The sequence below is a fragment of the Canis lupus genome, chromosome 9, assembly GCF_003254725.2.
Source record: "Canis lupus dingo isolate Sandy chromosome 9, ASM325472v2, whole genome shotgun sequence".
NCBI classification, from domain to species: domain Eukaryota; kingdom Metazoa; phylum Chordata; class Mammalia; order Carnivora; family Canidae; genus Canis; species Canis lupus.
In genome coordinates this window covers 19,183,353-19,207,775 of record NC_064251.1, presented here as the reverse complement: position 1 = coordinate 19,207,775, position 24,423 = coordinate 19,183,353, and the positions used below count along the sequence as shown (strand labels likewise).

At 44.7% G+C, this 24,423-nt stretch overlaps 1 protein-coding gene across 1 annotated transcript in view; it reads right to left on the bottom strand.

Moving 5' to 3' along the window:
- The window catches only part of PLEKHM1 (pleckstrin homology and RUN domain containing M1), a 40,940-nt gene extending 19,285 nt beyond the window's left edge, over positions 1 to 21,655 (bottom strand). The window contains 5 exon segments of the mRNA XM_035721193.2: positions 9,449 to 9,848; positions 16,700 to 17,332; positions 19,003 to 19,250; positions 21,613 to 21,634; positions 21,636 to 21,655. Of these exon segments, the coding sequence (XP_035577086.1) occupies positions 9,449 to 9,848; positions 16,700 to 17,332; positions 19,003 to 19,250; positions 21,613 to 21,634; positions 21,636 to 21,655 (1,323 nt within the window).
- Between the last annotated feature and the right edge of the window lie 2,768 nt (positions 21,656 to 24,423).

The window sequence follows — 24,423 nt, the reverse complement described above, 5'->3', positions numbered from 1 at the left end:
TCTTACGCTTAGTGGACATTGGTAGATCTCCTTTGGAGAAATGTCTATTCAAATCCTTTGCCCATTTTTAAATTGGTTTGTCTTTTGGTCCTTGTGCTATAGGTTGAATTGCATCCCCCACAAAGATATATTAAAATCCTAAGCCCCAGTATCTCAGAATGTGATCTTTTTTGGAAGTAGGGTTGTTGCAGATGTAATTAGTTAAGATGAAATCATGCTGGGAGAGGGTGAACCCTTCATCCAATGTGATTGGTCTTCTTTAAGAGGAGAAAAGACATACATACAGAGGAGAATCCCAAGAGAAGACAGAGACACAGAACAAGAAACCCATGTGATGACAGAGGCAGAGCTTGGAGTGAAGGGTCTCTGAGCCAAGGAACATCAAGGATTAACATCAAAGATTGCCGGCAACTCCAAGCTGAGAGAAGGGTGCAGAACAGATTCCTTTTCAAAACCTCCAGAAGGAACCAACCCCATCTGAATTTTGGACTTCTAGCTCCCAGAACTATCACAGAACATGTTTCTGTTGTTTTGAGCCCTCTAGTTTATGGTATTTTATTACAGAGGCCTTAGGAAACAAATACAAGTTGTAAGGGTTCTTTATATATTCTAGGGTATATGGGTTACTAGGCTTATAGCATATTTATGGTTTGCAAATAATTTCTCCAATTCTGGGGGTTGTCTGTTCACTTTCTTGCTGGTGCTTTTCGAGGCATGAAATTAAAAAAAAAAAAAGCCCAGCAACAGCTTTTCGAGGCATGAAATTAAAAAATCTTTTTTGAAGTCCAACATATCTATTTTTTTCTTTTGTCTCTGCCTTTGGTGTTTTTTTTTAATTTTTTTATTTATTTTTATTTATGATAGTCACAGAGAGAGAGAGAGAGGGGCAGAGACACAGGCAGAGGGAGAAGCAGGCTCCATGCACTGGGAGCGCATTGTGGGATTCGATCCCGGGTCTCCAGGATCGCGCCCTGGGCCAAAGGCAGGCGCCAAACCGCTGCACCACCCAGGGATCCCTGCCTTTGGTGTTATAGGTAAGATGCCATTGCCTAAGCCAAGGTCACAAAGATTTGCTCCTATGTTTTATGCTAAAAGCTTTATAGTTTTAGCTCTTACACTTAGGTCTATCATCTATTTTAAATTAATTTTTGTGTATAGGGTGAGGAAGGGGTCCACCTTTATTCTTTCACATGTGGATATCCCCTTATCCCAGCATCAGTTGTTGAAGGGCTGTAGAATTTTTCAGCCCTGCTTATCAGGTTTGAGATAAGGGAGGCATGGGTGAGCAGGACCCAGAGTCCTCACTGACCACCTGTGCTGGGGCTCCTCACTTCTGAGCAGGCTCCTGAAGCCCCAGGGAGCCAGGCCCTGCCCCTGCCCTTCTGTTGCTGTCGAGTCTGAAGTTGTTCACTGGCTGAGAGAAGTGGGATGGGTCTAGGGTCAGGGGATTGTGGGATTGGATTTTTTTTTCCCACTATTTGAAGCACTCCCTGATTTTCTGTGCCTAAGCATGGATGAGCAGAGGCAAGAAGAAAGCTGGTTGGACTGCCCTAAGTGGCTGTCTACACAGAGGAAATGACTCACACAAGGGGTGGGCTCAGCCCAGCTGTTTTGTTAAGTGTCACCAACCTCACCCTGAAGTTGCTATTTCCAACCCCTAAATCAGATTGACCGCCTTGCCCTATAGACAAGGAAGGAGAGCAGGGCTGTGACTGCCCTAGAAGGATTGTTTTGGACTGTTTAATCCACTCAGATACTATATACTATATAGCTCCTTAAGCCACGAGTGAAGAGCTCTGAGTCAGGAGCATGGGGGCCTGACAATGCTGAGTCTCCAGGGCTTCCTCTGAAAACCCTCAGAATTAGCAGGTGCTTCCTTCTGCCAGTGACAGGATAATGTGTCAATCAGGGTGGCTACTTGAGGACCATCTGCAACAGACAATTCTGAACAAAGCCTGCCTAGGCCAGAATGACCCAGGGGAGGTCCCTGAGGAAAATGGGCAGGAGGAACCTCACCGAGCCTGGGGCACATACCTGGGAAGTCTTGTGGCCTCCCAGCTCCAGCTGATGGCTCTAAAGGGAGAGACCACTATTTTTTAGTCTCAGCTCAGGGGTTATCTATCACCTCCTCCTGAAAGCTTTCCTTACTATTCCCCAGTCTACACTCCTCCCACATTCCACCTGAGTCAGGGACCCCTTTGAGCTCCCATGGCATTCTTTGCTCATGCCCAGCCTAGCACCCACAAAGCTGTTTACAAGTTTTCATTTTTCTTTTTGCCTGGCACAGAGTTATAACAGATGAGGGAATAAATCTTGACTATCCAAACATCTGTAGCATAAAAGAAGAAGGGTGGGGCGAGGGGACTGGAAGGAACGAGCCAAATGTGAATTGTGAGGTGATGTATGTTCATTGGTGAGGGCTTCTCTCTCTCAGGAGGTGAGGCTGACTACTAGGAAATATTCAGACACAGTCCAGCAGCCACAGCTCATCCACCAGGAAATGATACTCCAGGGAAACATCTTTTGTTCTCTGAGGCAATAGAGAAAAACAGTTGGAACACTAGGTCCTCGCAGCTTTTGTGCACAGGCCTGAATAGAGCTCTGTAGCTGTGACCCAGCCAAGGCTTCTCCCCCATGAAGTGGGAAGGGTGAAGTGCACCACAGTTGCCCTTCTCTCTCCCCTTCCTGCCACCTTCATACCTTCTGCTCACTCAGGGTCCCTCATCTGGCCAGTTTCCTGCCCCTTTAACAGTGGGGGAAACCACCACTGACCAAAGGTCGAAGCCCATGCAGCGCCTGCCACTAGGAACCCAAGACACAGGAATGCCACTTGAGTTACTAAAGGTACAGGATGCTGTAAACAAACAACTTTTAGGTCTCAGAGGGGAGTTGGGCTGAGGAGGGAGATACTAGGGGTCTGGATTGTTTTCAGAAAAAGTGCTTTTTGTCCAGTCTATCCTCATATCAGGCAGAAAAATGTTGCCTATACTCTGGCCTGGAGGAGGGGACCACATGCTATAGGCAGGTGGTCCATGAAGGCAGTGATTAGGATGAAGTCTTAGAATTCAGACTGTTCCCTGGAGTGAATCTGAGAAATCAATTCAAAACCTCCTAGATTCCACAAATAAAAGTTCCCCTACTCCTTGCTCCCTTCCTTCCCAGCACTAGTTGCCAGTGTAATTATGATGTGGGTAATGACTTGTCTAATGCAGTGTCTGCCCCCAAGAAGCAGGGTCCTTGTCCATCCTGTTCCATCACCATACCAAGCATGGTGCTTGGCCCAGAGCAGAGCCTTTGTGTCAAGTGAATTTAAAATAATTTTTTTTTTTTAAAGAAAGACTGAATGGCTCTCCTGGTTACACAACTGGACAGTGACCACCCTTTACTGCCCCCACTGCCCACCCCATGCTGCCAAAGTGTCAATAAATAGCAGTGACTAAGTGACAGAAGCATAGAAAGATGAGAGCTATAGAGGTGACACATAGGCCAGGGCTCCACCCTGACCAAAGGCTGGGGGTCCACCAGGCCAGTGTGAGTAGGTGCGCCGCATGGTGGTGCCCAGCAACTATCTACTGAGTGGAGGGATGAGTGGGTCCTGTAAACTAAGCAGGCTGACTCCCCTGAGGCCTGCAGGGATGCATAGCCTGCTCTGGTCAGACCAACCTGTCACCCCATGCACTAGATGGTATATTTCTCAGTGTAAACTGACAAGCTGGCACCTCGAAATCTCTGAGAGTTGAAACTACTAATTATGCCTAGACTCTCCTGGGTACAGTGCTCGGAGCTGACATTACAGAAGGCAATAGACATGTTCTTTCACACGGAACTGATATTGGAGTCCAGAGGCAGAAAATAAATCGAAAGACGATATGATTTCATACAGTGACATGTATTACAAAGAAAGTAAAGCAGGCAAATGGGAAGGGGAGTCACTGGGGACAGTGCTTTCGAGACAGGGTGCTCAGGAAAGGTAAAGACAAAGGCGAAGAAAAGGAGCCGTCTGGGAAAGGGTTCAGGCAGATGCAACAGCAAATGGAAAGGCCTGCGGCTGAAAGGAGTCTGTTGTGTCAGGAGCTGCAAGGGGGCCAGAGGGTCCATGCTAGGTGAGCAGAGCAGGAGCCTGGGTGAGCAGAGGAGGAGCCTGGGTGACAAGCTGCCCTGTCCCATCAGCTCTTGGACCCTGGCAAGACAAGATGTCTGAGCCTATGCAAGACAAGTCAGATCCTGGACAGGAGCGAAGTTGACTTGGTCAATGCCATTCTGTGGAGCTCTGCTGGTACACGCAGTCACCGACCCTAAGGACAGCCCTCTGCTTCAAGCTCAAGCCAAGGGCTGTGGAGACTTTCTTCTTCACCCCTCCGAAAGTGCTGACAGTTATCTGCTCATAACCTTCAGGGTCCTGTGACATTCTGGGCCCTGAAGCAATTTGCAGGATAGCAAAAATGGAAACTGTGACCCTCACTTATACACAGTGGCATGATTTATATACTCATAGTCAATAGATGGTGCTGATCATTCAGATATCCATAATGGAAAACATGACTTTTGATTCCTACCTCACACCATACAGAAAAGTTAATCCTAGAGGGATCATAAACTTAACTGCAAAAGGTAAAACACTAAAGCTTTTAGATGAAAATACAAGGTTTTCACAGCCTTGCAGCTTTGAGTAGACAAAGAGTTAAAAAATAGACACACAACATATTAACCATAGAGAGAGATTGATAAAGATCATTAAAATCAAGAACTTCTGTTCCACAAAAGATACCATTAAGAGATTTAACAGGCAAGCCATAGACTCAAAGAGGAAATTTACCATATGTATATCTGCTTTGTATTTTTTCTCTAGTAAAAGACCATACCCATAACACATAAAGAGCCCCTATAAATAAATAAGGAAAATACAACTCAAGAATGAAACAACGGGGGGCTCCCTGGGTGGCTCAGCGGTTTGGTGCCTACCTTTGGCCCAGGGCATGATCCTGGAGTCCTGGGATCGAGTCCCACATCGGGCTCCTTGCATGGAGCCTGCGTCTCCCTCTGCCTGTGATTCTGCCCCCCGCCCTGTGTCTCTCATGAATAAATAAATAAAATTAAAAAAAAAAAAAGAATGAAACAACGGGGGTGCCTGAGTGGCTCAGCTGGTTGAGCATCTGCCTTCAGCTCAGGTCATGATCCTGGAGTCCTGGGATGGAGCCCCGCATTGGGCTCCCTGCTCATTGGGGAGTCTGCTTCTCTCTCTACCCCTTACCCTGCTTGTGCTCACTCTCTCCTTCTCTCAAATAAATAAAATCTTGAAAAAAAAAAAAAGAATGAAACGACTTAAACACTTCCAAAAGAAGATCAGCCAATAAGGAAATGAAATAGTATCAAAATTTTTGGTCATCAGGGAAATGCAAATTAAAACCACAGTGAGGGGTACCTGGGTGGTACAGTCAGTTAAGCATCTGACTCTCAGTTTTCGCTCAGGTTGTGATCTCAGGGTCCTGAGATCAAGCCCTGCATCCAGCTCTCTGCTCAGCACCAAGTCTGCTTAAGACTCTCCCTTTCCCGCTCCCTACCCTCTGTCGCCCCCAAAACCACTTGCATGTGCGCACGTGCTTTCTCTCTAATAAATAAAATCTTAAAAAAAAAAAAAACCAACACATGCTGAGACATTACTGCACACCTGTTAAGGTGGCTAAAAGTCAAAAGACTGATGACACCACCAGCTAGGATAAAGAGCAACGAAAATACTCATATATTGCTAGTGTGAGTACAAATCAGTACATGCACTGTTAGAAAATGCTTGGCATTATCTGCTAAAGGTAAACATATGCCTATACGATGACAATGGCAATTTTATTACTAGATTATATACCCACAGAAAAGAGTATAAAGGCAAGAGCAAGAATGTTCACAACAGCTTTCGTCATAATAGCCAAAACCTGGAAACAACCCAAATGTCTGTTGGCAGGAGAATGGATAGATGCATCAGGATATATTCTTACAATGGAATATTACAGAACAATGGAAAATGCACAGGTGACTCTCACAGACATAATGCTCAGTGAAAGAGGCAAGAGTACATATTGTATGATTCCATGTACATGAAGAGGAAAAATGAATCTATGGTGCTAGAAGTCAGAATGGACACTTCCTACGGAGGGGAACAATGGGAGAAGGCATAAGAGAGCCTTGTGGTGGGCTGGAAAGGGTCTATGTTTTACTCTGGATGGTGGTTACAGAGTGTAATCGTAGATAAGTACTTACTGAGATATGTACTAAGGATCACTTTACATCATTTCTCAAAAAAACCTTCTAAAGGAGGAAATTATAGTCTTTTTAACAAATGGTGCTGGTACAATTGGATATCCCTATGCAGAAGAATCAAGCAGGACTTCATCCTTATACCATATAAAAAAAACAACTCAAGATGGATCATAGATCTAAATATAAGAGCTAAAATTATAAAAGTTTTATAAGAACACATAAGAGTAGATCTTTGCGACCTTAAATTAGGAAATGGGTATAGATATGACACCAAAAGCACGAATGATACAAGAAAAAACCCCCAGATATATTGGACTATATCAAAACTGAAAACATTAATGCTGTAAATAATACCACCAATAAAGTGAAAAGACAATTTACAGGATGGGAGAAAATAATTCCTAATTATGTATCTAAAAAGGGTAGAGAACTCAGAATATATAAAGAACTATTATGACTCAATAATAAAAGGACAAAAAAAATCCAATTTAAAAATGGGTCAAGGTTCTGAAGAGATATTTCTCCAAAGCTGATACACAAATCATATCTGGGGCCAAAAGGCACATAGAAAGATAATACTCGGGGCAGCCCCAGTGGCGCAGCGGTTTTGCCCTGCATGAAGCTCGGGGTGTGATCCTGGAGATCTGGGATCGAGTCCCACGTCAGGCTTCCTGCATGGAGCCTGCTGCTTCTTCCTCTGCCTCTCTCTCGCTCTCTCTGAATAAATAAATAAATAAATAAACAAATAAACAAACAAACAAATAAATAAATCTTAAAAAAAAAAGATAATACTCGACATCATTAGTCATTAAAGAAATGCAAATCAAAACCATAATGAGATACTAGTTCTCACCCCTCAGGATAGCTATTATAACAATTTTTAAAAAAAACCATAAGATCTGTTGGTAAGAATGTAGAATACACTGCTGGTGGGAATATAAAATGGGGCAACTGCTTTGGAAAACAGTTTGGCAGTTCCTCAAAAGGTTAAATATAGAGTTACCATGTGACCCAGAAATTCTACTGTTAGGTATGCATCCAAGACAATTAAAAACATATATCAGGGATCCCTGGGTGGCTCAGTGGTTTGGCGCCTGCCTTTGGCCCAGGGCGCGATCCTGGAGACCCGGGATCGAATCCCACATCGGGCTCCCGGTGCATGGAGCCTGCTTCTCCCTCTGCCTATGTCTCTGCCTCTCTCTCTCTCTCTCTGTGTGACTATCATAAATAAATAAAGAAAAAAATATTAAAAAAAAAACATATATCAACACAAAAACTTGTACATGAATGTTCACTGCAATATTATTTGTGGCCAAAAATGGGGAAAAACCCAAATGTTTATCAACCGATGAAAGACAAAACAGAATGTGACATGTTCGTACAAAGGGATCTACAGTGAACTATTAGTCATTGAGGTACAGACCAGCCTACAACAGGGATGAATCCTGAAAACAGTATGTTAGTTGGAAGAAGCCAGTCACAAAAGATTACATATTACATGATTCCATTTATGTGAAATGTCCCGAACTGCAAATCTATTGACAAACATTAGTGGTTGCAGGGAATAAGAGGAGTGAGGCTGGGGGAGGAGAGGCAGATGGGAAGTCACTGCTAATGGCAAGGGATTTCTTTTATGGGGGATGGAATGTTTTCAAATTCAATTGTAGTGATAGCTGTACAACCTTGCAAATATATGAAGAAAAGCTGAATTATACACTTTAGTTAGGTGAATTGTAAGGTATTAGTTATAGCTCAAAAAAGCTGTTAAGAAAAGTGTGTGTGTGTGTGTGTCCTCATCTATTTCATGGCCTTGGCCCCATCCTGAGTTACAGGATCTGGAAGCTACAGGCCAGATGAGAGACACGCATGAATGGAGCCAAAAAAGCAAGACTATAACCCAACATGAACCCCAGACAGAGCTGGGGTAAACTCGGGGCTTTGTGTGTCTATGTGCATACAACTCCTATCTGGGCTGTTCATGACACAAGAACAAATATGCAATGGCAAAAGAGTTTGGGTCCACAGCTTTGATGATTGTTCTTAAGCTTCTGACCCATGGCTCTGCTTAGAAGATTCCCAGGGTTAGTTTCCCTTGGATTATCAACAAAGTAGACTGGCTTATTCTAGAACAGCACTGCCTAACAGAAATAGAATTCCAGTCACGTGTGTCATTTTAAGTGTTCTACTAGCCACATTTTTAAAATGTAAAAAGAAACGAGTGAAATTAATTTTGATAATATATTTAAGCCAATATATCACAAATATTCTTATTGTAACATGTATGTAATAAAAAATTATTGAGATATTTTACTTTCTTTATACTAAACCTTCAAAATCCAGTGTTTATTTTTATTTATTTATTTATTTTTTTGAGACAGAAATATTTCTATTTTATTAAACCCCTGACATTTTAGCATTTATTTGTTATAGCAACTAGGATTACTTTAATATAAAAATCTTCACATGGCTAACTCTTGTTGCAAAAGCCTCTGCTTAAATGTCACCTCCTTACAGAAGCCTCACTCAACACTCCAACTGTTTTAGATCTCCTGTCTCATACTCGGTATCTCTTTTTATTATTATCTCAAAACTTTTTATGACCTGGTGTGTGAGAGTGCATGTGTGTGCTGGATGGTGCTCTTCACCACCACTAGCACAAGAGCTCACCGTTGGTCGGAACTTTGCTCAGTTTGCACTATCTCAGTTTGCACTAGCCACATTTTAGGTGCTCATTCAGTAGCCACGTGCAGCTAGTGGCTGCCATATTGGACAGCGCAGTTCTAAATCTGGTTATGTTGCAAGATGAGTATTCTCAAAGCCTGGTATTTTAGAAAATATGAATAATAACAAGCGCTAAGGAGGAAGGCTTAGTGAGGTGAAGCGCCTGGCCTGAGGCCTTAACACTGATAAGCGGCAGTGGTTAAGAGCAGAGTCTATCATCAGATGAGAATTATCTTCTCCATGGGATTGATGCGAAATGACAAGAGACCCTCATGGGAAGGGACTGGCACAGTGTCGGGCTCACATCCACCATGAGAGATATGAGGGGCTATTGGAGAGGAGGTAGAGGTCATTCGGGGTAACTAGGGTAACTAGCTGGAGGCACCGTGCACCACGGTAACTAGCTGGAGACACCGTGTACCAGCTCTGAGATATCTCCCCAAGATCTCCCCCCTGAAAAACTTGTATCACTCACTGGACTGGTGGGTGAAAACACTCCAAGGCTCCACATAGATCCGTCATCCTCCGGGGGCTCCTGCTGGCCATTCCCCTGGCGCACTGCTCTGGCCACCTCTCTCACACTTCTGGAAGACTGCTGGTCTGAAGCACTTCCTGAAGGGACAGCTTGGGCAGGGCCCAACTGCTGCAAACCGAGGGTGTCAGGTGCCTGCACAGGCGGCTCTTGCTTGTGGTACCCATCTTGGATCTCAGGGGATGCCTGGGCCAGAAGGGGCTCTGCGGGTACATCAAACGGGATGCTCGTTTCCCGGCTGGGGAGGAACAGCGAGGCTCGTCCTGTGGGAATCTCCACTTCTCCGCTTAGTCTGTTGGTTGGCACAGAGTTTACCCGGGCTTTGGTGAATTCCGACAACACCCTAGAAGTTTTTAAACAAAGAAACCTGTGTGACAGGTTGTCTGTGAGAATGCTCAAGGCTACTGGGGCAGTGGTTATGAATGGAAAACTGCTGTTATGTGATTTTAAAACCAAAATAAACAACACTCTCCTCATCATTCATTGCTCCCTTGTTTCCACACAGCCCTCCTCTGACACTCCTCATGAAGCTTCTCCCCAGCTGGGACTTAGGCAGAGTGGATGGCCAAGTGACCCAAGGTCCCAGGATCTCCAGTGACAAAGCTCACAAAGCTGTGGAAAGGACTGATGTGAACGGAAACTACCCATTGCTTTTGCTTTCTGAACAGGCTACTGCGGGCCTGGAGAGCTTGCTCGGCCAAGCAAATGGCTGTGTAGGCAATCATTTCCTCATGCTATTGTGGCAGAGCCCCAGGGAATAGTGTGTGAGAGCCGGGCTCCCCAACAGCACAAACAGCTGAGCCCCAAGAACCCACTCCCCAGGAAGTGGACTTAGGTGAAGTGAGAACCCACTCTGTTCCTGGAACATTCAGTGGACAGCAGGGTGGGGGTGAGTGCAAGGGCTAGTGTACCTCAGACCCAGACTGCATGTAGAGTCAGAGAAGCCTGCTGTTCTAGGAACTGCTACTGGAGATTGGTGTACACAAGGTACACGAGTGTGTACACAAGTATATGTGGGGTGTGCACCTGCTAACTCCTCCAATGGGACTGGCTCTTCCTGCCCCTCAGTGGTGCTTCGGGGCTATAGGGAGCCTTCTGTACACATACACACACATACTCACACGCACATGAAAACATACTTCTGGGCCTTCTAAAAGGCCCACCGGCTAGTGGCTGCTCCCCCTTCTCCCGAGGCTTCTGGGAATACAAGATCTATTTCTGAAGTAAACCCATTTGCTGTTTCCTCCTCTGCTTATGAACCCAGTCGAGTATGTCATAGGCAAATGAAGATTTAAAGCTATCTGGTACCCAAGAGATTGCACATATCTGCCCTAATGGCTTAGACTAGGTCAGAAGATATGTCAAACTCCCTTTAATGTCACCTTATGGAAATTTTTTACCTTAATGTCTTCTGACTGAGCTCTGCTCTTATCTACAACATCACAACCCTAAACCACATTTCAAGACATGGTAGCTAGTCAAGTATTGGTGACCAACCCGTGCATTTAGGGGCAACTGATTTTTCAACCCAAGACATTTCAGTGGAGGAAGAATAGTCTTTTCAACAAATGGTGCTGGGATAAGTGAATAGTCTCATGCAAAAGAATGAAGTTGGATTCCTATCTCACAGCATGTAAAAAATGAACTCAAATGGTTTAAAGACCTAAGGTTAAGAGCTAAAGAGAGAAAACTCTTAGAAGGAAACAGGTATAGATTTGGATCAGGGGATGGTTTCTTATATGACATCTAATAGATAAGCAACCAATAAAATATAGTTAAGTTGGACTTCATCAAAACTAAAAACTTTTGTGCTTCAAAAGGATACTATCAAGAAAGTAAAAAGACAACCCAGAGAATAGGGAAAAAATTGTATATCTGATATATAAGTATTATCATATATCTGATAAAGGTCTAATATCCAGAATATACAGAGCTCTTAATAATTCAACAGCACTAGAACAAATAATCCAATTGAAAAATGGGCAAAGGATTTACAGAGACATTTCTCTAAAGGTATACAAATGGACAGTAAGTACATGAAAAGATGCTCAATATCATTAAATAGTAGTAAAATAAAAATCAAAACCATAATAAGATACTACTTTGTGCCACTTGGATGCCAATGATTAAAAAAAAGAGAATACTAAGTGTTGGCAAAGATGTAGAGAAAGTGAAACTCTTACACACTGCTGGTGGAAATGTGAGATGATGTAGCTTTTGTGAAGAAGTTTGGTAGTTCCTCAAAAAGTTAAACAAAGAGTTACCATATGACTCAACAATTCAACACATGGGCATATAGCCCTGAGAATGAGAAGACAATGTCCACAGAAAACTTGTACATGAATGTTCATAGCAATATTATTCATAATAGCCAAAAAGTGGGAATAAAATAAATGCCCACTAACTGCCGAACAGACAAACAAACTGTGGTATATCCACACAATAGACTATTCAATCATGACTATAACACAGATGGACTCTGAAAACATACTAAGTGAAGGCAGGCAGTCACAAAAAGCCACATATTGTATGATTCCATTTATATTCAATGTGCAGAATAAGTAAATCAACAGCTAATGGGTACGGGGTTCCTCACAGGATGAGGAAACTTAAACCACTGAATTGGACACTTTAAAATGGCAACTTTATGCTATGCGAATCATATCTCAAACAAGTGGGTGACCTATCAGATGACAGTGTAAATGTTTTGGTAGAATAGTTATGGGGGAAGACAGGTCGGTACTGGTTCTTACTCTCAGCATCACTCTAAAAATAGACCAATGAGAATCCAAGAGCACAGCTTGCAGCAAACAGGCACGGGACACAAAGGGGTAATTTCCACAGGCAGCGAAGGAAGGGACATTTGCTAACCAATTGCATGTGTCCAAACCATTGTGACAGAATGAGGCCAGTTTCTGAAATGAACTAGGGAGGCAGATTTTTGACAGATGTCCCCTGTGAGGTCCCAGGTCCTCATGAAGTCCTGAGAGGTTGGGTGGCAACTGGTTAAAAGCAGAGCCCCAGCATCCTGGCTTTGGCTGGCACACTGCTGTGGCCCCACATAGGTTCCTTAGTTCGTGGACTTTATTCCTTTACCCATAAAACAGGCATATTAACAGCATCCACCTTTTGTGACTGTGGTAAAGGCTATGTGAGATAACAGGCAAAATGCTTAGGAGAGTGTCTAGCACAAAGTAAGTACTCAATAAACAGTAACCTCAATTTGTTTCTGTGGCTGTTCTTATCATCACTGGTAAAACTGCTTAGCTTCCATGTTCATGAATATTAAAATGTAAGGAAAGGAGAATTATGGAAATATTCACTTGCATTATGAAAATGCTTATCAATGAATCCTAATCTGTAAGACAAATTTTATTTATTTTTATTTGTATTTTTATTTTAAAGATTTTATTTATTTATTCGTGAGAGACACAGAGAGAGAAAGGCAGAGACACAGGCAGAGGGAAAAGAAGGCTCCATGCAGGGAGTCTGACGTGGGACTCGATCCCAGGACCACAGGATCATGATCCTGCCCTGGGCCACAGGCAGATGCTCAACCGCTGAGCCACCCAGCGTCCCTGTAAGACAAATTTTAATGACAGAGTAGACTGGGTGTTGGAATAAGAAATGCCAAGCTTGTGTGATAATTTAGAGCTTCTGACAAATCAACACCAAGGTCAAGGTCAAGTTCACAGAGCCTCACCAGAATCAGTGCCAGTTGTCAGGACCCAAAGCGAATAAGAAAGATATACATCAAGTGGAGAAAAGTGCTAGAGATGAGGGTCTTTTTTGTTTTGTTTTTTGTGTTTTTTTTAGAGATGAAATTTTGAAGAACAGGCAAAAGAAAGAAAAATTTCAAGACCTTTGAAGAAAATGCAACATTGGACTGAAACCACTCCAGTCCTTCCACTTTTGTTCTGTCTAGCTCAGGGCAGTGTTTTTCAAAAACTGTCTATTCAAAAATTCGAGAGTGCCTGGGAGGCTCAGTAGGTTAAACATTTGCCTTTAGGTCAGGTCATGATCTCAGGATCCGGGGACTGAGCCCCACATCAGGCTCCCTGCTCATTGGGCAGTCTGCTTCTCTCTCTCCCTCTGCCCCTCCCCCCTTTATGAGGTGGTCTAGCACCACTGCCATGCTCTTTTCCTGAGCATGTGGACTAGCGTGTTGCAGTTCATGGCACTGTCTGGTGGTCAGGGGCACTAATAAAAGCACAGAGGAGGGCTGCATATGCAAAAAATCATTTCCCCCAAGAGCAGGCCTTATAACAATGACATTTGACAAATACCACTACCCACAGTTTTGCAGCTGTGTATATAGAGATGAACAGTGGGAGAACTGATGTCACAGGATGCCAGTAGTAAAATGACAATGATACCACCTACTGGAGCACTCATCCTATGTCTGACACTGCTCTAAGCACTTGACATACCTTAACTCATTAATTCTTCTTAGCATTCTTATCCCCATTTTGCAAATGAGAACATCAAGGTCAGAAAGGTTGAATGAATGCCTTGCTCAAGTCAGGGAGCTGGTTGATGGAAGACTCCAGTAGTGTGGCTCTGACTCCACACTCCTAACCTTTGGACTGGAGTCGTGCTACTCAGTGGTCGCTGTAATTCAGACCCAACCAACACAAAAGAAGCCATTCAGGGCATCAATCCTCTATTCACAAAGCAAACTGCAATTTGATTTCCAGAAAACATTAAATTAATACATCTCATTTAGAATGTTACGTGTTTTATACTTTATGTTTAATTTGTAGAGTCGTGATTTTAAGGTTATAAGAGTTATAAGCACATGGTATACATGCCTAATTTTAAGTCACAAATATAATAAAATTAAGTGAACTCTTAAATGTTGATGACAATCTTTACCCTTAAGACATACCCTCTAAGAAGAGCTGGTGTCTGGGGATACGCAAAGACCAACTTCAAGCCCAGCTCTCAGAGGGATGGTGCTGGATGAGTATTTGTTCATTTGCATGTGTTCAGTGATTGCTGCTTCCTCACACCACTGCCCAGCACTGATCTGTACATCCTGACCCTCTTCCCTCGAGTTTTCCCATCACGCCCAGGACAACACTTCCCACCCAGGGTGGACAGTCACTGATTCAATGAGCTGCAGCTGGAATTTTCCAATCACAAGACTCATGAAAGATAAAAGCCAGACACATGACAAAGACACATGGCTGGCCTATGGGAGGAGGGAGGGAGAACGAAGGGCTCCAACAGGTGAATGAACGCCACCAGCCCAGTGGATAGGTAGAGATTGCTCCTTTCCAGTATGTTCTATCTAAATTCTCCCATTTAGGGGTGCCTGGGTGGCTCAGTGGTTGAGCGTCTGCCTTCAGCTTAGGGCATGATCCCAGGGTCTTGAGATTGAGTCCCACATCAGGCTCCCTGCAGGGTGCCTGCTTCTCCCTATGTCTCTGCCTCTCTCTGTGTCTCCCATAAATAAATACATAAACTATTTTAAAAATAAATAAAATAAAAAAATTCTCCCGTTTGATGTTCAAAAGTTCTATCTCATGTGCTCAGTGCTTGGAAGCCACTTCAGGGGTCTACCAGACACTGTTATGTGTGCAGCACACTCCCAGGCATCTGACTGGATTCTCAGACAGTATGAGGGAGTCTCCATTTTAAAGATGAAGAAACAACTTTGTAGAGTTAGCAGTTTTCCAGCTGTTATTGAACTTGTAGGTGATGGAATAAGGTTTGAAATTAGATGCACTGCAAGCCAGTCCATACCAGCACCCAATTTGGTGTTATTTCTACACCAGCTGGGAACCCTATGAAGACCTGAAGCAGGAGGGTGGGGGCACCCAGGAGTAGGTAAGAAGGTCCGAAACACAGGTGGGGGAGCATGGGTCTGGCTGAAGGAAGTACTCAATAAAATACACCATTATCTACCTATTAGATGAACAAATATCCAAAATTTTTTTTTAATATCCAAAAATTTGACAAAACCTTTTGCTGACGAAGCTGAGACAACACAGGTACATTCCTAATGGAGAGTAAATAGGCAGTATCTGTGAAAATCACAGATTAATGTATCCTTTGGCTCAGCAATTCTGTTTCTGGGAATTTACTGAACAGAGATCCTTGCATAGAATCAAAAGATCACATGAACAGAAAGATCACATGAACAGGCTATTTATAGAAATGGTGAACTCCAATGTCCATTAAATACAGGGCTGGTTAGATAAACTAACCAGTGATAGAAAAATATGCAATAAAAAAAATAAAGAAGCTCTGATATGACACTCCAAAAAAAATACTCTGATATTATCTCTTCCAAAACAAGGTGTCAAACAGTGTATTTAAGATAGCTTTTGGAGAAAGGGGTCAGGGATAAGAAATAAAAAACATTAAAAAAATCTGTATATTCATATTTGTTAGATGCATTTAGAAACATCAGAAGAAAATGTAAGGAATTAATAATTATGGTGACAGAGGTGTGAAAGGCTTTTCACTGTATACATTTTTAGACTTTTTCCAACCATAAAAATAGATTATCTATTTTAAAATTACTGTTTAAAAAGCCTGGATAAAGAAGGCTCTGCTTGTGGTAAGCATGGCATAACATAGAGAGATGGTGAATCACTTTGTATACCTGAGACTAATACAACACTGTATATCAACTATACTTAAATAAAAAAAAATTTTTTAAAGAGAAGGCTCTGCCCAGGCTCCCCCTCTAGTCAAGTTCATTGCTCCATACACTCTTCCTCCACACATCTGCTTGGCTCCTTTTGTCTACTATCTCCTCATCATTCAGGGTGTGTGTCCTCCCAAGGCCTTCTGGGAGGTCACAGAGGAGTACCCTTATCCATCATGCTCCATTGCATTTTTGGAATAGTATATATAACTCTGAACTGTTAGTTCAGTCACTGTGCTTCAGAGAAATGAGGTAACTTGCTCAAGTTCACCCAGGGGCAGCGCTGGATGGAGCCTGATCCAGGTCTGAGCCCCACCTAAATCCATTCTCCCCACTGCCCTATATGGCCTGCAGTTACAGGTCCCAGAGACTCTGGTCCCTGAGGGAGAGAGACGATGTCCTCTGTCTCTCTTTATGCCCTTATAGAGGTCAGTGCTCAGTAACAGACAATCACATGCTCGAGGAAGGGAGAGAAAGAGGAAGAGAAGGAGGAAGGAAGGAAGAAAGTGGGGGAAGGAGTGGGGAGGGACACTCACTCTTGCAGAGAGGGGTCTGAATCATCGGCATTTGTTGTCCCCAGGTCTGAGTCGTAGGACATGGGCTCCTCGGAACGGTATGGGTCTGAGCTCTTGGAGCCATTCTCTTGGAGCAGACAGCTATCAGAATTTAGGCTGCAAGACAGCTGGGACGAACTGGCTGTGTCCAGGCTGAGGGAGGAGGCAGTGAGCTTCCTATTCCGTCGGGTCTTATGGCCCGAGTGCTGGACTTCGATGTCCTCTGAGCCTGAGGAATGGGAAATTGAATCCAGAGACTCTTTCCGCTGTAGTTCTGTCCCGGAGGCAGTGAGGGGGTCAAGCTCAGAGAGTGGGCACAGCCCAGAGAGAGCCAGTGGGGTAAGCGTCCACTCGTTCAAGATGGCAGACTTGTAGGAGAGCTCGAATGATAAGGATGTCAGTCCCTGCAGGAAGCTGAGGAGGAACTCCCCCTCCTCGGCATCTCGAAGCAGGGCTGTGGGTTGATAGTACTCGCACAGGCGGGCTGGCTCCTGGAGGAGCAGCTTCAGGTAGCACTCCATCAGGCCATCGTTGAGGGCCAGTCTCAGCCAGGCCCGGCAGCGGCCCACGTCCGTGCTCACGAAGATCAGGTGCTCCAATTCTGAGATGATGTGTCTGGGGATGGGGAGGGCAGACTTGTTTTAAGAAATGATTTCCAATCACTGAGGTCTTGTTTTATCCACTGGATAACAAGAGCCGATAATAATAACTGTAAATATATAGAGGCTGGAAAAAAATCTTGGATAATAGTGCTCTACAAGGAATTTAGAAATAATAAGCCATAACCCCCAGCTTTTTGAGGTCGCTGTCAGGAAGGATAATTGCCATTTTCATTACAACTACCTGGGGGCCCCTGACGTCATGCGCTCTTCCAGCAGATGTCTGATGAGCCCTTAAGTACAAGATCTTTGGAGCTGTGAAGATACAGGGTAAAGACATGGTCCTGCCCTCAATCCAGGTAACTACTTCTCACGGGCACACTGAGGTGAACCATGTTGTCAGGAGGGCTGGGGTGGGAGCCAGCAATTATTTCCAGGTCTTGGTAAGAGAAAGGCCATAGAAAAGGTAGGATCTGAGCTGGCCAAGGGGATTTCGTGAGGTGAAAATGGCAGTGTAACCTTCTAGGCCCAAAGGACTGACAGGAAAAAGGTACCAAGGGCAGGGGAGTGACAGCTCTGTAACAGGAGCGGCGAGCACTCCGATTACAACATGGGGAGGTAGGAAGGGTGGTTGGGTTGCAAAATCAGGTAACGCAGGGTCTTGAGTACCCAACTGGTGGGGCAAAGCGGAGGCAGTGGTCCCCATGCCCGGCTGTGCATCAGAATCACCTGGAAACTTGGTCAGGATACAGATTCTGTGGCCCCCAACCTAACCAATCAGACTCCAGGCTAGCATTTGAGAGCCTGAGAGTTTCTGTACAGGAAAGTGATTCAACCACAGTGGTGCGCCACTCTGGATCAGATCAGATCCTACAAGTACCAAACTGAGTTCCTGAATCCTCGGTCTGACGTAAACGCCCCTCAGCGTCCTGCGCATGTCTTGCCCGTGAGAGTGCAGACCAGGTTCCACAGTGCTCAGTGAATGAGCTTGGGTTAGCTGAAGCTCAGTCAATGCTGCCCCACTGACTGAGCTAAGGAAAGACAGAATGAGATAAAGAGGACAATTAGGAAGCCACTGTTACCCAGGAGTGGGGTAAGAGCCTGAGAGTGGGGAGTGGCAGTCAGCAGGAAAAGAGAGATAAGACTGACAAGGCACCTTCAGGCAGAAGGTAGCATTAAGTAGCCCGGGGAGGAACAGTGCCAGCTACTTGCTCCACAGCCCAGGCACTTAGCAGCAGGGCCACAGAGGCAAGTGTCCTAGGGTCAATATTCAGATACTCTGGATTCCACTTTTTATAAAAAATGCCATACCTTGTCCTGAGTATAATATAGCTGTTGAAACATTCTAAGGCAGGGTCAGCAAACTTCTTTTGTAAAAGGGCCACATGGTAAAGGTTCTAGGCTTAGTGGACCACACATTCTCTGTTGCAACGACTGAAGTTTGCTACAGTGTGGTATAGAGGTGGCTCTTGCTAAAGGTGACCAGCCATGGGCTTGAAGCACCCCGAGCCGTTGCTGAGGGCTAAGGGGCTTCTGAGGCTTAGTCTAACAAAACCCCTACCTCGCCCATCTCCGTTCTAGAACACAGAGTGTCTCTGTTGCTTTCTCATGCAGCTGGACAAAGGAAGCCCCAAGTCCCACACTCTGAAGTTCCTCCCCCACCCACAGGTCCCCAGCTGATCTCACTTGTGGGTGACAGCTTTCAGGAGGGGCCAGAAGACAGGCTGAGGAAGAGGCTTCTGGTGGGCGCTTTTCTTCCTTTTCCCTCCAGTCTCAGCTCGGATGTGCTTGGCGAGCAGGCCGTGGATAAATACGGCCTCCAGGGCACTGCACATGGTGTTGGCATCTCCATCCTCGCTAGTGACCACTGTGTCCGAGGACACGTACTGCTTCTGCAATGCCTTCACGGATCCCACTAGCTTCTTCTTGATGACCTAATCAGTGTCAGACATAACACAGGCTTTAGAAGATCCTGCCATGTAACTGCTTATTGCCAAATACACACCCACAAATGTGTATGCATCTATGCAGTACATAGACATGGAGCAAAACTTGCATGGCTAATTATAGAAAACAAAGACAAGGCATGGAGAAAAAAAGGAAAAATCACATACTTATATCATCCAGAGATAGTTTTTTTTTTGCAAAAATATTTTATATTTTATATTATTAAACTGAACTTCAAACAAAAACAACAACAAAAAAAGGAACTGAACTTGAGTGAATTGATAGCCATACATCCTGTGTTTAAGTACTGGTTCCATCACCTTTACAGCTATTGGAGCTCAGGCAATCCACCTACGGCAGTGGTGAGGCTTTTTATGACTGACTCCATCAAGAGGCACCAAGTGCTGTTTTCAAACATGAAAATAAGAGCATAGGGACGACACCTGGGTGGCTCAGTGGTTGAGCACCTGTCTTCAGCCCAGGGCATGATCCTGGAGTCCTGCGATTGAGTCCCACATTGGGCTCCCTGCATGGAGCCTGCTTCTCTTTCTGCCTATGTCTCTGGCGCTCTCTCTCTCTCTCTCTCTCTCTCGCATGAATAAATAAATAAAATCAAGAAAAGAAGAAAGAAAGAAAGAAAGAAAGAAAGAAAGAAAGAAAGAAAGAAAGAAAGAAAGAAAAAAAAGAAAAAAGAAAAGAAAAGAAAGAAAAGAAAAGAAAAGAAAGAAAAGAAAAGAAAAGAAAAGAAAAGAAAAGAAAAGAAAAGAAAAGAAAAGAAAAGAAAAGAAAAGAAGAGCATGGTCTACACTGAGAAAGATCCAACACCTGGCATAGGCCCAGGTTAGTGTCAGCTTTGTCTGTCACCAGCTGGGTCACCTCAGACATTTCACTTAACCTCGCTGAGCTTAATGTCCTCATCTGTTAAATGGAAAAAATACCTCCTGAACTTCAGCACTGCAGGGGATTACCCTGAGGGCAGGACTTGGCTTTTAATCATCTTTGTGTTCTCGACACTTGGCACAGTTCCTGGCACATATATAAGTACTCAGTGAATATTTGTTGAGTAAGTAAATTTTAAAATACATATACATAAAATCCTTTGGAAATTTAAAGGCAGTTCAGTCATAATCTGAGCATGTCAAAATGTCCCGAGTGTTTTGAAAAGGACTAGAAGGGAATGCAGAAAAACTGGTTGGAATTATTAACTGATAGAGTTATGGATATTTTACTGTTTTGTTTTTATTTTAGCCCAAACAGTTCATGTTTTCTGAAAAGTCCAATGTTCTTTTTTTACAACAGCTTGAATGAGGCATAATTTACATAGCATAAAATTCACTCATTTAGAGTACACAGTTCAATGGTTTTGCTATATTCACAGAACTGTGAAACTATAGCCACTACCTAGTTTTAGAACATTTTCATTGCCTCAGAAAGAAACACTGTGCCCATCAGCAGTCACTCCCTGTACCTCTCTCCCCCCATCACAAGCAACCACTCATTTACTTTCTATCTTTGTGGATTTACCAATTCTGGACAGTTTCCCTAAGTGAAGTCATACTGGGTGTAGCCTCCTGGATCTGGCTTCTTTCACTTGGCATGTTTCCAAGGCCTGTCTATGCTGTGGCACATAATAGGACTTCATTCTTCTTTACTGCCAAATAATATTCCATTGTGTGGACACCCCACATTTTATTTACCCATTCATTGATTAATAGACATTTGGGTTGTTTCCACTTTTTGGCTATAATGCTGCTATGAACATTCAAACAAAAGTTTTTGTGTGGACAGAAGTTTTCAGTTCTCCTGGGTACATACCTAGGGGTGGAACTGCTGGGTTGTATGTTGACTCCAGGTTTAACTTTTTGAGCAACTGCTAAACCTTCCCATAATGGCTGTACCATTTGACATTCCTGCCAGCAGTGTGCCAGGGTTCTAATTTTTTCTACAACATCACCACTTACTATTATGTCATTTTGATTTGAGGCATCCCAGAGAGTGTGGAGATGTCTCTTGTGATTTTGAATGCATTTGTCTAATGTCTAGTGATGTCAGGCATCTTTTCATGTACTTATGGGTCATACCTAACTCTGCTTTGGAGAAATCTTTGCTCTTTAGGTTCTTTAGGTAGCCTATGTTGAATCACCACCATTTTTTTTGTAAATTCCCATTTTATCACCAAAAAGATGTTCTAGAAAGGGCAGGATATCCTCAGAGCCTGCTCCTGCTATAGCTTTCTCAGCCTAAGGCCTCACTTTCTGGACAATACTCATTCATTTCAAAGTGAGAAAAATCAATGAAATGGCTGTCCTGGGCATTCTTCCCCACTGTTGAGCCTCCCTCGCTGCCTACCGGGATGGCAGCCCGGGGGTCCATTCTCCAGCACTGAGAGCATTTCCACTCACACAGCAGCTCCCTCGGAGAATCACATGACACCTGCAGAGACAGATGGTGGCCAGATGAGCAAGTTCCAGCTCACCACCCCGAGCCAATTCTTCCCTCTACCCGGAGCAGGTAGCAGCAGGTCAGCCCATCTTCCTCAAACTGCAGTGCAAGGGCCTTTGAATACAAAAGTAAAATCTAAGAGTGGATTTGAAGGAAGGAAATGAGGAAGGAAAACAAATCTGAGGACTTGGTACACTCCAAGTAATCACGGAAAGGGCTGTGGACTCCACACCAAATGGCTGCACCAAAGGTAGGCATGAAAGGCTGATTCAGACACAGAGCTAAGGATGCAAGGGGGATACTGCAGCAGAAGGTGCTGAGAGCCCACAAGGACCAGGAAGCAGGGGCTCACAATTTATACTCGGGGCCTGGGCCCTGCAACTGCCCCCTCTGACTCCTGTCCCAGTCTAGTGTCTGCCAGCTCAGACAGCGACAGGGACAACTGAAACAGCTTCTGAAGGTGGGCGGGGAGGGGGGGGCTCTCTTGCTACACATCTGCCTCTCCTTTAGGCACAAGGGTCTAGGCTTGAGCAGCACAGCGACATGTCTAAAGGGAAAAATATGGGTCTGACTCTCAATTTGCCAGTGACCAGCACTAGGCATGCTGGGCCACCGATAACATCAGACCTCTCAAATGCAGATATAAATGCGGAAGATGCCTAGCACAGGGCCTGAGGATACCAAGGAGAAATGCCATCTACAACCCTAGTGTACGTGGCCATCCCAACCTGCAGGCAAAAGAATGCCAGTGCCTGAAAGAGTAGGTGCAAATAATTGGAAGTAGATCCCTCAGGGTAAATTCCTCAGGGCTCCAGCTTCCTGGGGTGGGGGTGGGGGTCTTTGAGGTGGGGGAGACTTTAACCTGAGCCTGAGGAGGCTGCTGGCTGGCCTGGCTCCTCCCCAGCCACTTGGATTGACCAGGATGGGGCAGGCACCTTCCCTTCTACATAGATCACTAATGACCCCACAGCTGAGCATGAGGGGGCACAGAAAGATAAGTCATCGCTATCTCAAAAACTCATGGCCCAAATAAGTTAATAAAACCAAGGCATGGTTAATGGATTTTGTACTCTTTACGTATATTGCTTCTTGCATTCCTCCTAATCACCCTAGGAGAGCTGTTTTATTATCTTGATCTAGCAGATAAGAAATAGAAGCAGACTCAGGTCAAGGAACTTCCCAAGGTGCCAGGGCTGATAAGTAGCAGGTTCCAGCACCTCCCACCAGGGCAACATCAATCCTTCTGGAAGAGATGAGTGTGAGCCGGGGTAAGGGGTGGGTGGGATGAAGCAGAGGGGTCTGGAAGGAGGGCTTTTCAGTTGGGGGCCCAGGTGAAGGGGTGCAAGGGAATACCAAGGTCAGTTTGGTGGCAAAGATTTACAGAACAGTGGAGCAGATAGAACAGCAGAGTGGCCCTAAATGATGTTAGATGCTCTGACTCAAGCCCTGGCCTTTGGAGCTGGCCAAGGACCCAGAGCCAAACTTCCTAAGGAAGGACACACAGACGGAGGAGGTGTGTGTGAAGGATGGCCCCCACAGAATTAGCTCTGGCCAGCACATGACAGACCACCAGCAACCTACCCTCCTCCCCAGCCACATCCCCTGTCTGACTGCCTCTCCCTTCACCATATTCCTGGCTCCTATTCACCTGGAGTCCTATCCTCCTCTGCAGACCAGCTCCATGCTCTGGGCACCACGGCGATGGGAAAAGAGGATGGGCTGCAGTCTGAGTCCCTCCTGAAACTGTGTCTGATCCTAGAGGCAGGGTTCCTTCAATGCTACCCCGTGCAGCCCCGCATCAAATCAGGTTCTCGGGCTCCAAGACCCTGGCATCCAATCCCTTTCAGCAATTTCAGAAGGCTAGGGCCTCCCTTCAGGCCTGTCCTTCTAGACAGAGACTCAAGTTCCAAAGATGCCATTCCCTCAGCCAGCCTTATGACTTGGACCTCAACATACTGAATAGTAGGTCCATTAAGGGCTCATTAATTAATTAACCAAAAATAATAGAGTATTCATTGGAGGGATGGAGGCTTATTAGTGAGTGCATGCTCTGGCCAAGACAGGGTCTGCTAAACAAACAGAGTCAATTGATGATGAGAGGTCAGAGCAGGACTGGATAGGAGACAACTGCAGCCTAAAACAAAGTGTCAGAAAAGTCACAAAATGACAACAGCACAGAGAAATCCAGGAGGCCAGCCACTTGACAATTCACAAAATAGGACTGAGACTTTGGGGTCAGGCAAAAGTTAAGGGTGTACCTTTCTTTGCAGGTAGCCAAAGCACCCTACCTAGACCTGTCCCACAATGCCTCAGGGAGGCAGGAAACTGGCTCAGAGGCAGGAACGTGACAATCTATGACGTGAGATCTCTGGGCTTTGGGTCTCCTGACTGCTAGATCAGCATTCCAGCAGGCTCTTGGGTGGCCTAGACCCCCAATCTACCATCCTATGAGACTAGCACCACTTCCTATCCTCAGAATAATCTTCACTAACACCAAGAACCAAACCAAAGAGGGGGTGTCTCTTCAGGAGACCAGAGCTTCAAACATACCTGGTGCCACCCTAAGTCTACCTCTGCCCCTCAGTACGGATTTGCCGTGGCATGGGATCTCATTCTCTGATATTTTTTAATTCTTAAAACAATCCTGTGAGAGGAGGATGATTATCCCACATTTCACAGAGGAGAGAACTGAGGCTCAGTACAAACAGGCCTCAGGTA